This window comes from Carcharhinus amblyrhynchos, chromosome 12 (assembly GCF_965287045.1).
Source record: "Carcharhinus amblyrhynchos chromosome 12, sCarAmb.v2.hapA, whole genome shotgun sequence".
Taxonomy (NCBI): Eukaryota; Metazoa; Chordata; class Chondrichthyes; order Carcharhiniformes; family Carcharhinidae; genus Carcharhinus; species Carcharhinus amblyrhynchos.
Genome location: NC_137335.1, coordinates 4,275,958 through 4,291,816, shown reverse-complemented (window position 1 = coordinate 4,291,816; position 15,859 = coordinate 4,275,958). Strand labels below are relative to the sequence as shown.

Below are 15,859 nucleotides of genomic sequence, written 5' to 3'. Positions count from 1 at the left end.
GAGGCTATTCGGCCCATCGAGTCTGCACCAACCACAATCCCACCCAGGCCCTACACCCCTGTAACCCCACATATTTACCCCGCTAATCCCCCTGACACTAGGGCCAATTTAGCTTGTCCAATCAATCTAACCTGCACACCTTTGCATGGTGGGAGGAAACTGGAGCACCCGGAGGAAACCCACGCAGACATGGGGAGAATGTGCACACACCGCACAGTGACCTGAGGCCGGAATTGAACCCGGGTCCCTGGGTGCTGTGAGGCAGCAGTGCCAATCCACTGTGCCACCCCTGGGCAGGAACCAGGAAGGTAAAATGGCTCCAGACGATATCAGATACTAAAAATAAAGCAACTTGCTCTCAATCGTGGCGTGGTGATCAACTGGGGGACAAGAAAGGAGGACATTTGAGGACGAGTTTTCACTTGCGTAGGAATGGGCAGAGACCATTCAGCCCCTCAAGGGGAAGCAGGGAAGGCCCGTGGTTTCTTGCTACTAGCCGGAGGTGTCATCCAAACACATCTCCTCTTGGCCAGCTCGGAGATTAAAAAGGCTGCCATGACAACCTTCATTATTTAAATAACCTCAAGAGACAGGGCAGAAAATAGATTGCTTTTCTTTTCTCAAAGTCTGACTGATGTTCAGAGGCTTAACAGCTCTGCGGGGGACTGCCTCAGCATTAAGGCAACAACATGAAGCTCTCAAAGCCACTGAAATATCTTTTGATGGTTAGATTTTGGCAGCATGTCACTGCGTAGTTTAAACGGATCTAATCCAGCTTAATAAATCTGTACAGATTGGTTTAACATGTGAATTCTGCAAGTTTATTGTCTGGGATGGAACATTTAAGTTATGAATTTGAATTGATTTGATTTATTATTGTCACGTGTGTTAGCATACAGTGAAAAGTATTGTTTCTTGCGTCCTATACAGACAAAACATACTGTTCATAGAGAAGGGAAGGAGAGAGTGCAGACTGTAGTGTCACAGTTATAGCGAGGGTGTAGAGAAAGATCAACTTAATGTGAGGTAGGTTCATTCAAAAGTCTGACAGCAGCAGGGAAGAAGCTGTTCTTGAATCTGTTGATACGTGACCTCAGACTTTTTCCCAGTGGAAGAAAATGGAAGAGAGAATGGCCGGAGTGCGTAGGGTCCTTAATTATATGGGCTGCTTTTCTGAGGCAGCGAAGAGAGGTTGGGTAGGCTTGGGTTGTTTTTGTTGGAGCAGAGAAGACTGAGGGGTGATCTGATCGAGGTGTACAAGACTATGAGGGACATGGACAGAGTGGATAAGGAAGCAGCTGTTCCCCTCAGTGTAAGGATCAGTCACAAGGGGGACAGAAGTTCAAGGTGAGGGGTAGGAAGTTTAGGGGGGACGTGAGGAAAAACCTTTTTACTTATAGGGTGGTGAGGGTCTGGAATGCGCTGCCTGGGAGGGGGGTGGAAGTGGGATGCCTCACATGCTTTAAAAAGTATCTGGATGAACACTTGGCACATCGTAACATTCAGGGCTATGGGCCACGTGCTGGTACATGGGATTAGATGGGAGGTCAGGTGTTTCTCGCGTGTCAGTGCAGACTTGATGGGCCGAAGGGTCTCTTCTGCACTGTACGATTCTGTGATTCTAATTAAACTTAACTTTAATGGCAGTTAAGTTACAATTTCAGAAGGAAGCTTGATGGAGGCTTTTTCAGCTCCCCGGGAATGTGATTTTACAATTTGCTGATTAATATTTGCATTAATCTGTTGTAAATTATCTAATTGAAATTACAAAATTCCAAGCGGGCTTGACAGGTTAGCAGTTGAGAGGATGTTGCGTGCTGGTTGGCAAGTCTGAAACTAGACTCGGTGGCACAGTGGTTAGCACAGCAGCCTCACAACACCAGGGTCCTGGGTTCAATTCAGGCCTCGGTCTGTGTGGGGACTGCTCTCCCCGTGTCTGTGTGGGTTTCCTCCTACAGTCCAAAGATGTGTAGGTTAGGTTGATTGGCCATACTAAATTAGCGTTGGAGAGATTAGCAGGACAAATGTGTGGGGTGATGGGAATAGGGCCTGGGTGGGATTGTGGTTGGTACAAACTCAATGGTCTCCATCCGTACTGTAGAGATTCTATGAGATCATTTTCCTGATGGCTTTGGGATCCTGTTTTTTGGGATACGATGAGGCTCCAGGTCTGTAGTTCCTGGCAGAGGGAGGAGTCGGTGATGGAGATGATGGGAGAGGTAGGAGCTAGTGAGGAGGTGAGGGTGGAAGAAGGGCAGCATGGAAACGTTTTAGTCATTAAATAACAAGGACAGATTGGCAGATCCATCAGGAAATCCCGATCAGTATGGCCTTTTATGAATGTAGCCCCCACTCTGGAGCATGGACCTTCTGGCTCTGATGATTCCCCTACCCCAGCCTGCCATTGGGAGGCTATTTCTATTGAGCTGGTAGGTTCTGTACTGGGCAGAGGAACCACAGTGAAGGCAGCAAGATGCTGGTGAGGTGAAAAATCGTCTCTAATTGGAGCCTTTAACTTGGATAGCCAATCCCCTTCCCAACCTATCCCAGAATGTTCCCCAGCATCAAGAATGCATTGGGGAGTCATTTTAAAGTGCCTCCCAACTATTTTTTGGGGTACTCCACTTGCAAGTCCAAAATCACAGCCCTAAATGATTGATCCTTTCTTGGCCCTTTTGGGTGGCATGGTGCCACGGTGGTTAGCAGTGTTGCCCAAAGTGTCTAATATTCTGATGCCAGGGTAGGGTCTGGTTGAGATCTGATTTGAGATTTTTAAAATTCTAACCTCCCATCCAACCTGGACCCACCCACTTCTTTTGTGGCTAAAAGTCCCCCAATTTACTTCCTTCAATAAAAATATTACAGAAACATTGGTGAATATTGAGTTATTAGTGACTCCGCAGACTAAAGGGAGAATAATTCATGATTCTTCACTGTGTTGGGGAGTTTACAAGTGTATAGCATGTGGTTAGAACATACATTAGGTGTTGAGAATGTGACAAACCCAAATTATGTCCAGATTTAACTAATCCATGCTCTCTTGGCTGTTCTCCAATCTTCCATTGCTCCATTAAGCTGATCTCAGGAACTGTTAACTGTTCCCTAACTCACAACAAGTCCCATTACTCTCTTTGCTCAATGATCTACATCGTCTCCAAGTCCAGCAATACCCTCAGCCTTGTTTTCAAATTCCTCCATGGCCTTGTCCCACTCGATCTCTGCGATCTCCTCCAGCCCGCTGAGATCTCTGTGCACCTCTGATTCTGACCTCTAGGCATTCCCGGCTCCAACATGCCTGCAGCCACTTGGCTCCTAAGCTCTGGAATTGCCTCTCTCTACTTCTCTCCTCCTTTAAGACACTTCTTACATCAATATCACAAGTTTGTGGTAACCTGTCTTAATATCTCCTCCATTGATTCTGCCTATACTTCCTGCTGCCTCGAGAAAGCAGCCAGCATAATTGAGGACCGTGGAAATACTCTCTTCCACCTTGTTCCATCGGGGAAAAGATAGAAAAGTCTGAGGTCACGTACCAACCAGCACAAAAACATCATCTTCCCTGCCGCCATCAGACTTTTGAATGTACCTATCATATATTGAGCTGATCTTTCTCTTCACCCTAGCTGTGACTGTAACACTCTATTCTGCATTTTCTTCTTTCCTTCTCTATGAACAGTATGCTTTGTCTGTACACCGCGCAAGAAACAGTACTTTTCACTGTATACTGATACATGTGCCATTAATAAATCAAATGCTTAGTAATTAAAATGTGCAATATAGTTATTGCTTCCTTTCAATTTGTACTCCAGGAGAAATAGGTGCTGATTGTAAACAGCATTCCTTGCTCATGTAATATAAATTGTTGTGATTGTTTGAAACTTGGCATTCTTGCATTTGTCCGGCAAGATGAGTGCAAGATGAAAAGCTTCGGCATGTCTTTCTGTTGAGCAATATTCAACTTCCATACAGCCATACAGGGAAGGTATGGTGGCACAGTGGTTAGCACTGCTGCCTCACACTGCCAGGGACCTGGGTTCGAGTCCTGGCCTGGAGTCGCTGCCTATGCAGAGTCTGAACATTCTCCACCTGTTTGCGTGGGTTCCTCCCACAGTCTGAAAGACATGCTGGTTAGGGTGCATTGGCTATGATAAATTCTCCCTCGGTGTGTCCAAACAGGTGTGGTGACTAGGGGATTTTCACAGTAACTTCATTGTGGTGTTAATGTAAGCCTACTTGTGACACTAATAAATAAACTTTAACATAGTGTCTATTGTTAAGTTAATACATTTTTTGTCTTTATAAGGTTAAATTTTGGATACATATCTCTTACAGAATGCAGAAGCCAGCTATGACTTCAGCAGCAATGATCCATATCCATACCCACGTTACACGGACGATTGGTTTAACAGGTAACTTAGACACAAGTGGTTCATTCTTAGGAAGCTTTGAGCAGGCTGGTTCAATGTCAGAGTGTGTACTCTCTTGCTGAAGTATAAATATGCTGGGCGATTGGGGCTATTTAGTGATAGAGAGCAGTGAGTGTCTAGGTTACATTTGGTATTGATTTTCTGAAGATGTGCATCCCACCCAAAGCAATTTTAATGCACTTTATGTTCTCGTGTTTAGCTGCTGTCAAATTTATATTCCTTTAGCACCAAAGTGCTTTCGACTTTTGCAGAATTCGTGCTCATATATTTCGGTTGGGAATGCCTTTGAGCTTATCTATCCATTATCATGCTCACTTTGGCAGCGCATACTCTAGAATTGGAATGATACGGAGAAGATTAGCATGGTCCCTGTGCAAGGGTGACATGCAAATTCATGAACCGTTCTTGGGGGTGGCACAGTGGATAGCACTGCTGCTTTACAATGCCTAGAGCCAGGGTTCGATACTGGCTTTGGGTGACTGTCTGTGCGGAGTCTGCATGTTCTCCCTGTAGCAGAAATGTACAAAAAAATTGAAACCAAACACAAGTTAAATACTTACCAAATTTTTCATTTAATATTAGAATTTATAACACTTAATCATCTCAGATCTGATGAATTATACTGCTCAGGGTTGTTTCCAAAGGCCGGGGAATCTAGGACACAGAGTCACAGTCTCAGGCTAAGGACTCAAGTAGTTAGGACACGGTGGCACAGTGGTTAGCACTGCTGCCTCACAGGGCTAGTGACCCGGGTTCAATTACGGCCTCGGGTGACTGTCTGTGTGGAGTTTGCACATTCTCCCCGTGTCTGCGTGGGCTTCCTCTGGGTGCTCCGGTTTCCTCCCACCCTCCAAAGATGTGCAGGTTAGGTGAATTGGCCATGCTAAATTGTCTTTTAATGTGAGGAGGATTGATAGGGCAAGTACGTGGGGTTACGGGGATTGTTGTGGCTGAAGGCTCGATGGGCTGAATGGCCACCTCATGCACTGTAGAGATCCTATGTGATGAGGAGAAAATTTCTTCACTCAGAGAGTTGTGAATCTCTGGAATTCTCTACCCCAGAGAGGTGTGGATACCAAATTGTTGAGTATATTCAAAGTTGTGAGATTTACTCAAAAGTGGCAAAAATGTCAAGCTCACAAATAGCATGGGATGTGTTTATGGAGAAACCAGACAAGAGGGAGAAAGGACTAGAAGTGAGATGAAGAGGGGCTGGGAGGAGGCTCATAATCACCAGCATAGAGGAGTTGGGCCGAATGGCCTGTTCCTGTACTGCAGATTCTGTATAATGTGGGAATTATCTGGGAGCTGCTCCCATTCCACTGCTGTGCTTTCCCAAAAGGTGCGATGGAAATGCCATGTCTGCGTCTAAACAGTGTTTTCCCAGTAGCACGGAACGGGATTTTCCAGCCGCGCTCGCCCAAAAGCCGGAAAATCCCGCCTGACATCCAAGAACCCTTGTATGGATCGTGTCCCACTCACTGTGATTCCCTTGGCGAGCAGGATGGGAAGATTCCGGCCATGTTGCGTCAGTACGATCACTTTTAGTATTCATTTCAGGTGTGCGATCACAGAATTCCCTACAGTGCAGAAGGAGGCCATTCAGCCTATCGAGTTTGTACCGATCACAATCCCATCCAAGCCCTATCTCCGTAACCCCACATATTCACTCTGCGAACTCCCCTGGCACTGGGGTCAATTTAGCACGGCCAATCAACCTAACCCACACATCTCTGGGCTGTGGGAGGAAACTGGAGCACCCAGAGAAAACCCACGCAGACATGGGGAGAAAGTGCAAACCCCAATTGTGTTTGCCCTCATCCTGGAATATGCCCGGTTTGTGAAAAAGTGCAGCTATAAAACTCTCAGTATAAAGCCAGCAAGATATATGATCAGTTCATTATTGATTTATTAAAAGGGTTTTAATAAATCAAGGGGCTTACACAATTGGCAAACAGCTGAGGAATATGTAGGCTGATGATATAACCAACACAAATTTCATTATCAGACAAGACTAATCCATTGGTAATAAACAACAGTTTATTCGCAGTCAGGGACTGCTGTACTCAGATGTAATCTGTATTTATTGTTCTATTCTTGGCTACAGTCATTGATGTATTTACAATGGGTTGTACATTTTCTTGGTAATAATAGGATTTCTCCATCCTTAATTACAATTTTTCACGGTGGCCAACATGAACACAAAAACAGAAGAATGCTGGAAGATCTCAGCAGAGCTGACGGCATCGGCGGACAGAGAACAGAGCCGTGACACTGGGCCATCCAGACGTGAAACGTTGGCTCTATTCTCTCTCCACAGATGCTGTCAGACCTGCTGGGGCTTTATTCTGTGATTCCAGCATCCGCAGCACTTTGTGTTTATCAAGGGACACAGTTAGTTCTGTAACTCAGCAATGGGTTATGAAACATCGTTATTCCAAGTGTGTCTGGAATGGGGGGTCACTGTGCATTCGGGGAGTGACTGTGGGTGGCGTGGCCCCTTTAAGAGGGCGTTCACGTGCTCACTGCATGGCATTGCTGGGGGCACCTCCACCGTTTGCCGACAGCTGGGCATTGCAGCCTGCACAGTGCACACCTAAAATAAACCCGCCCGCTGTTTTTATCAAAACATGAGGGGCCTTCCTAACTGGAACTGATCTCTGCAACTCCCCCTCACCCCCTCACAATGAGTCTGTGAGGCCAAAGTCCCTTCACCCAAATCCCTTTATTTACAATTCCGACAGCAGTGCTCGCAGCCAGCAGTCTACCTCCGGGAGTGCCAGAGGAACTGACATTCCCAGTTAAATACAAGGAAAAGACTTCCTGATTGGCTCAGCAATTAACTCCTTAATCAGGAGTTCATATTCCTGTAGCCAGCTCAATGGCTGATTGAAGTCATTACACACCCCATACACACACACATATACACATACTCACACTCACTCACACACATACTCACACACATACTCACACACACACACTCACACTCACACACACATATACACATACGCGCACACACACTCACATACACACACATACACACACTCACAAACACACTCACACACATACTCACACACACTCACACACATACACACACACACACTCACACTCACACACATACTCACACACACACACTCACACACACACTTACTCTCACACACATACTCACACACACACACACACATACTCACACACACACACACTCATACTCTCACACACACACACACACACTCACACTCACACACATACTCACACACACTCACACACACACACACACTCACACACACTCTGTCATGCACACACAGACACACACACACTCTCTCACACACACAGACACACACACACTCACGCACACACACTCTCTCACGCACACAGACACACACACACTCACTCTCTCACGCACACAGACACACACACACACACTCACACACACTCTCTCACGCATACACAGACAAACACATGCACACTCACACACACACTCACACACACACTCTCTGTCTCTCTCACACACACACACACACACTCACACTCTCTGTCTCTCACACACACACACTCACACGCACACTCTCTCTCTCACACACACACACACTCTCTCTCTCACACACACACACACTCACACTCTCTGTCTCTCACACACACACACTCACACACACACTCTCTCTCTCACACACACACACTCTCTGTCTCTCACACACACACACTCACACACACACTCTCTCTCTCACACACACACACACTCTGTCTCTCTCACACACACACACACACTCTCTCTCACACACACACACACTCTCTCTCACACACACACACACTCACACTCTCTGTCTCTCACACACACACACTCGCACACACACTCTCTCTCACACACACACACACACACACTCTCTCTCACACACACACACACACACACTCTCTGTCTCTCACACACACACACTCACACACATACTCTCTCTCTCTCACACACACACACGCTCTCTGTCTCTCACACACACACACTCACACACATACTCTCTCTCTCTCACACACACACACACTCTCTGTCTCTCACACACACACACTCACACACATACTCTCTCTCTCACACACACACACTCTCTGTCACACACACACACACACACACACACACACACACACACACACACACACACACACACACACACACACACACACACACACACACACACAGCTGCTTTCAGTTTTAATGAACGACATTAAAGCAGAATGCAATGCTGCCTTGCTTGCAGCTTCTTATTGGCCATAACACATATACATTTAAACCATTATTCATAAAGCATAACCCTGAATGAGTTTGGCACAGAACCTAAACACTTCACACACAGCAAAAAGGAAGAGAATTGTTGAAGATTTTTTGAAAATAAAGTTTGCTGCTCAAGCAATAAAAGAATAAAGTTACCCACGCTTTGTATCACAGAATCCCTACAGTGCACAAGGAGGCCATTTGGCCCATCGAACCTGAACCAACTACAATATCACCCAGATCCTATCCCTGTAACCCCACGTATTTAGCCTGCTAATCCTCCTGGTACTAAGGGGCAATTTATCGTAGCCAATCAACCTAACCTACACATCTTCAGACTGTGGGAGGAAACTGGAGCACCCAGAGATAACCCACACAGACACAGGGAGAACGTGCAAACTCCACACAGACAGTGACCCAAGCTGGGAATCAAACCCAAGTCCCTAGCTCTGTGAGGCAGTGGTGCTAACCACTGTGCCACCATGCTGGCTAGTTTGGAATGGAAACATAGTGTTTATGTGACTGGATTAGTAGTACTTCCACAGGCCCAGGTTAATAATGCAGTGACATGAGTTCAAATCTCACCACAGTAAATTAAGCCAATTGAATAAATTTGGAATAATTAGTGTCAGTAATGCGTGAAGCAAATGAATTACAGTTAAAAAACTAGTTCACTAATACCCTTTAGGGAAGGAAATCTGCCCTCCTTACCTGGCCTGGCCTACATGTGACTCCAGAGCCACAGCAATGTGGGTGACTCAAAAATGGATCTAGCAAAACACCCAGCTGTCAATATGGCAGCTCACCACCTACTCAACAGGCAGCCAGGGATGGGCAATAAATATCGGCCTTACCAGCGATGTCCACTTCCCCCGAATGCATTAAAAGAAAAATCATTTGAGTGTTTTTTTTTTATTGTCTGACGATTGTGGAACTTTCCTTCTGCAGCCACGGGACCAGATGCGCTGGCGAAGTGTCTGCCGCTGCAAATAACAACATATGTGGTGTGGGGGTGGCTTACTCATCAAGAGTAGCAGGTACGGGATCACCTTAACGCTACGCTGAGTTAACAATAGCAATGAGACAATGGAGGAGCAGAAATATCCATTGTATTTTACAAATGTGAATTGAAATTAGGTAAGAAGAAAAACAATGCTCTTTTTACAAAAAATGTCACTCCTGAAAGACGATGTTAATTTATTTTCTGTTTGATTACTCCTCTGTGAATCCCGTTGGGATTGAAATTGCCAAAGAAACGCATCCTTTTCTTGTCAGTATTGGAGGCGATCTTACTGCCTTTCACACCAAGTTCCTGCTGCATCCAGCCAAATCTCAGTTCGCTGCAGTGAGATGGGAATACCCCACTGGTGTGAATAGTGGTAAGATCCTGACCATAGAATCCCAACAGCACAGAAGAGGCCATTTGGCCCATCGCGTCTGCGCCGACTCTCTGGCAGAATGTCTTATCCAGGCCCTCTCCCCCTCACTTATCCTTGTTACCTCACCCGTTTCCCATAACCAGCATGTCTTTCGGACTGTGGAAGGAAACCAGAGCACCCGAAGGAAACCCACCCAGGCACGGGGGGGGGAATGTGCAAACTCCACATTGACGGTCACTCGAGGCTAGAATCAAACCCGGGTCCCTGGCGCTGAGAGACGGCAGTGCTAACCACTGTGCCACCGTGCCACCCATACTCAATGAGTTTCATTTTCCATTTCTTGTTTATTTTAAATGAACAGTATTTGCTGAGGGTTTCTAAAACAGAAATGAAAATTCACTTGCGACGCGATGAGACTTTGGTATTCAAAGATATTCTGCTCACATGATGCTGGAAGGGGTGGGAGACAGTTGGTTAGATGGCCAGAGTGTGATGCCCGCAGCATGGATTCAGTACCCGTTGTAATAATTCTCTGGGGCCTATCTCCTCGCCTTGCGCCCATGCTGGATATGCGTCTCTCTCCTCAAACGAGAGACAGAGAGCTGTCCATGGTCCCCTGTGGACAGTGACTAACTACCTTACATGGCTGGGATTGAACACTCTACTCACTCTGACCTGAACTGCTGTGAGATCTACAGCAGGATTTTCCAGCCTCACTTGCCCCAAAACTGCAAAATCCCACCCCAGGTGAATGGATCTTTCCATGGTCTGCCCCTCACCCGCTCTGGTTCCCATGGCAGAGAGGACGGTAAAATTCCAGCCCACATCCCTGACATTTAGAGTGTTTGGTAGACGGAGATAGTAATTCATTTGTTACAGGATCTGCCTGTTAGATATGATCAATATCATTGATTCTTGATCATCGAATCCTACAGTGCAGAAGGAGGCCATTCAGCCCATCGTGTTTGCACCAATCACAATCCCACCCAGGCCTGATGCCCATAACTCCATGCATTTACCCTAACTCCGGAAGTTGAAGGCTGACCTGATAGAAGTCTACAAGATTATGAGGGGGATGGACAGAGTGGATAGTCAGAAACTTTCTCCTACGGTGGAAGAGTCAATTACTAGAGGGCACAGGGTTAAGGTGCGAGATTTAAAGGATATACACAAGGCAGATCTTTTACACAGTGGGTGGTGGGTGCCTGGAACTCGTTGCCGGGGGAGGTAGTGGAAGCAGATACAATAGTGACTTTTAAGGGGCATCTTGACAAATACACAAATAGGGAGGGAATAGAGGGATATGGTCCCCAGAAGTGTTGGGGGTTTTTAGTTCAGTCTGGCAGCATGGTCAGTGCAGGCTTGGAGGGCCAAAGGGCCTGTTCCTGCATTGTCATTTTCTTTGTTCTTTGTTCTAGTCCCCCTGACTTTTAGCGGCAAATTTTGCAAGGCCAATGCAGCCTAACCTGTGCATCTTTGGACTGTGGGAGGAAACCGGAACACCCGGAGGAAACCCATGCAGACACGGAGAGACTGTGCAGACTCTGCACAGACAGTGACCCGAGCCGGGAATCGAACCTGTGTCCTTGGTGCTGTGAAGCAGCACTGCTAACCACTGTGCCATTGTGCTGCTCAATTATGCAGACTTTGTTCACGCTTAATGAGAAAGATCCAACAGTAATCCTGCCTGGTTTTGAACCAGGGACCTTTCATGTGAGAGGCAAACGTGATAACCACTACACTGCAGACAATTAGAACTGACCTATGACAGTTCACCAATTTACTATCTACAAGATACACTGCAGCAATTCACCAAAGATCCTTAGACAGCACCTTCCAAACCCACCACCACTTCCATCCAGAAGGAGAAGGGGCAGCAGATACATGGGGAACACCACCACCTGCAAGGTCCCCTCCAAGCCACTCATCATCCTGACTTGGAAATATTTTGCCATTCCTACGCACTCACTGGGTCAAAATCCTGGAATTCCCTCCCTAACAGCATAGTGGGTCAACCCACGGCACATGGACTGCAGTGATTCAAGAAGGCAACTCACCACCACCTTCTCAAGGGGCAAGTGGGGATGGGCAATAAATGCTGGCCAGCCAGCAACACCCATGTCCCATGAATGAATAAAAAAACTTTTTGAAAATCCTGACATTAAGTTGCCTCAAACCATTCCAGAACTGACAACAAATTCCATCTAACAATGCATTGAGTAGATTAAGGCTAATAAACCATTGATATTACTGATTGCTTGTGGTGGCTCATTGAATCCAGAAGGAGACCATTCGCCCCAATGGGTCTCCATCAACCACAATCCCACCAAAGCCCTCTCTCCATAACCCCATACATTTACCCTAGCCAGTCCCACTGACACTAAGGGACAATTTAGCATGGGCAATGCACCTAACTTGCACATTTTTCAGAACTGTGGGAGGAAACTGGAGCACCCAGAGGAAACCCACACAGACATGGGGAGAATGTGCAGACTCCACACAGGCAAGCCAGGAATCGAACCCAGGTCCCTGGAGCTGTGAGGCCACAGTGCTAACCACTGTGCCACCATGCCAGTCCTGTATCTTGGCTTCCACTGATTTGAGTACAAAGACACCAAAATCCTTTCAATATCAAATCCTGTATAATAATTGGACTAAAATGATGGTTAGAAAGAAGTGCCCATTCATATTAAAATTAACCAGTGTTATTTCCAGTGAAGTATAATTATGACATTAAGAAAGGGATTGAAGTTAATGATCTCTCAATCTTCCAAAGGCATTCGAATGTTGGACCAGCCGTTCATGACTGACATCATAGAGGCTTCTTCAATCAGTCACATGCCTCAGATCATCGACATCTACAGTGCGAGCTGGGGACCAACTGATGATGGCAAAACAGTGGATGGACCTCGTGAGTTGACCTTACAGGCCATGGCTGATGGTGTTAATAAGGTAAGGAAGGTGGAGGGAGGTGTGTTGGAGAAAGTACAGGAACTCATTCTTGCAATATGATTAAACCAGTACGGAGATAGATTATCATAGATAGATTACCATAGATTCCCTATTTGGCTCATCGAGTCTGCACAACAGTCCCACCCAGGTCCCATCCCCATAACCCCGTGTATAGAATCATTGAATCCCACAGTGCAGAAAGTGGCCATTCGGCCCATTGAGTCTGCACCGAACACAATCCTACCCAGACCCTATCCCATAACCCCATGCATTTTCCCTAGCTGGTCCCCCTGACACTAAGGCGCAATTTAGCCTGGCCAATCCACTTAACCCACACATCATTGGATGGTGGGAGGAAACAGGAGCACCCAGAGAAAACCTATGCAGACACGGGGAGAACGTGCAAATTCCACACAGACCACAACCGGAGGACAGAATTGAACCCGGGTCCCTGGTGCTGTGAGGCAGCAGTGTTAATCACCATCGCCACCAGTGTCACCCATATTGCCAGCAGAAATATGATAGGCTAAAATGCTTTTGCATTCTTGGATTCAATGATCCCATGATAGATATTGCCTTTTTTCTTAGATTGAAATGTTTTAGTTCTACAATTTGGTTGGTTAACAATCACGTGGGCTGTAATGGTGGTAGTGTGGTTAGCACTGCTGCCTCACAGCGCCAGGGACCCGGGTTCAATTCCCAGCTTGGGTCACTGTCTGTGTGGAGTTTGCACATTCTTCCCGTGTCTGCGTGGGTTTTCTCTGGTGCTCTGGTTTCGTCCCACAGTCCGAAAGATGTACCGATTAAGTACATTGGCCACGCTAAATTTTCCCTTAGTGATACCCGAACAGACATCAGAATGTGCCGACTAGGGAATTTTCACAGTAACTTCATTGCAGCGTTAATGTGAGCCTTACTTGTGAGACTAATAAATAAACTTTAAAGCATTAACTGGAGCTGGAACCTCACAGGTCATGTTATTGACGAGGTAACTGCGGAGAACGAAATGTGATGAAAATTGCATTCTGCCAGATATTCAAAGCCCACACAACATTGAGTTTGGTATCAGCCACGGAATGATGTTTATTTGCGGAAATCTGTGTCACTGCAACACAAAGCAGGATGTAAATCTGCAACCTCTACCATCCAGCAGAAGGAGGGCAGCAGTTGTAGGGGAACAGCACAATCAGCATGTTACCTCCAAGCCACACACCATCCTGATTTGGAACTATATCGCTGTTCCTTGACTGGTTGGAGACATTCCTGGAGAATGATCATATGACATCTGTGATCATGTGAGGCCCAATCCCATGATGTTATTGCATCGACACACGCAAAACCCAACTCCCCTTTCACTGTTCCGTGGAGATACCAGCGTTGGACTGGGGTAAGCGCAGTAAAAAGTCTCACAACACCAGGTTAAAGTCCAACAGGTTGATTTAGAACATAGAACATAGAACATTACAGCGCAGAACAGGCCCTTCGGCCCACGATGTTGCGCCGACCAGTTACAAAAACAATGACCCACTAGCCTATACCAATCCCTTTTCGTCCATAAACCTATCCAGAGATCTCTTAAACGCCCCCAAACTAGACGCATCTACAACTGCAGCAGGCAGGGCATTCCAATCCCTCACCACCCGCTGGGTAAAGAACCTACCCCTGACATCCGTCCTGTAGCTACCCCCCCTTAATTTAAAGTCATGCCCCCTCGTGCTAGCTTTCTCCATCCGAGGAAAAAGGCTATCACTATCCACCCTATCTAAACCTCTAATCATCTTATATGTTTCAATAAGATCCCCTCTTAGCCGCCTTCTTCCCAACGAAAACAACCCTAGATCCCTCAGTCTCTCCTCATAGGACCTCCCCACCATACCAGGCAACATCCTAGTAAACCTCCTCTGCACCCTCTCCAACGCCTCCACATCCTTCTTGTAATGCGGGGACCAGAACTGCACACAGTACTCCAAGTGCGGCCGCACTAGAGTAGTGTACAGTTGCAACATTACACTGCGACTCCTAAATTCAATCCCCCTACCAATAAACGCCAAGACACCGTACGCCTTCTTGACAACCTTATCTACTTGATTCCCAACTTTCAGGGATCTATGTACACACACACCTAGATCCCTCTGTTCATCCACACTATTCAAAGTCCTCCCGTTAGCCCTATACTCGACACATCTGTTGCTCCTACCAAAGTGAATTACCTCACACTTCTCCGCATTAAATTCCATCCGCCACCTCTCGGCCCAGCTCTGCAACCTATCTAAGTCTCCCTGCAGACTATGACACCCTTCCTCACAATCTACCACACCTCCAACTTTGGTGTCATCAGCAAATTTACTAATCCACCCAACTATACCCTCATCCAGATCATTAATAAAAATTACAAACAACAGTGGCCCCAAAACAGATCCCTGAGGCACACCACTCGTAACTGCACTCCATGATGAATATTTACCATCCACCACCACCCTCTGTCTCCTATCTGATAGCCAATTCCTGATCCAACTTCCTAGATTACCCACAATCCCATACATCTGCATTTTCTGCAGAAGCCTACCATGGTGAACCTTGTCGAACGCCTTACTAAAATCCATGTATACCACGTCAACTGCCTTACCCCCATCCACCTCTTTGGTCACCTTCTCAAAAAACTCAATAAGGTTAGTAAGGCACGACCTACCTGCTACAAAACCATGCTGACTATTTCTAATCAATTCATTACACTCCAAATAACTATAAATCCTATCCCTAATAATTTTTTCTAAGACCTTGCCCACAACAGAAGTAAGACTCACCGGTCTATAATTCCCGGCAAAGTCTCTGTTCCCCTTCTTAAA

General features: G+C 46.4%; 1 protein-coding gene and 1 pseudogene across 1 annotated transcript in view; both read left to right on the top strand.

The window, feature by feature from the left end:
- The window catches only part of pcsk2 (proprotein convertase subtilisin/kexin type 2), a 63,785-nt gene that overhangs the window by 33,108 nt on the left and 14,818 nt on the right, over nucleotides 1–15,859 (top strand). The window contains exons 6-8 of the mRNA XM_080199717.1: nucleotides 4,333–4,409; nucleotides 9,631–9,719; nucleotides 12,838–13,013. Coding sequence (XP_080055843.1) covers nucleotides 4,333–4,409; nucleotides 9,631–9,719; nucleotides 12,838–13,013 — 342 coding nt within the window. The remainder of the gene's footprint in view (nucleotides 1–4,332; nucleotides 4,410–9,630; nucleotides 9,720–12,837; nucleotides 13,014–15,859) is intronic.
- LOC145351241 (U6 spliceosomal RNA) lies at nucleotides 4,737–4,834 on the top strand (annotated as a pseudogene).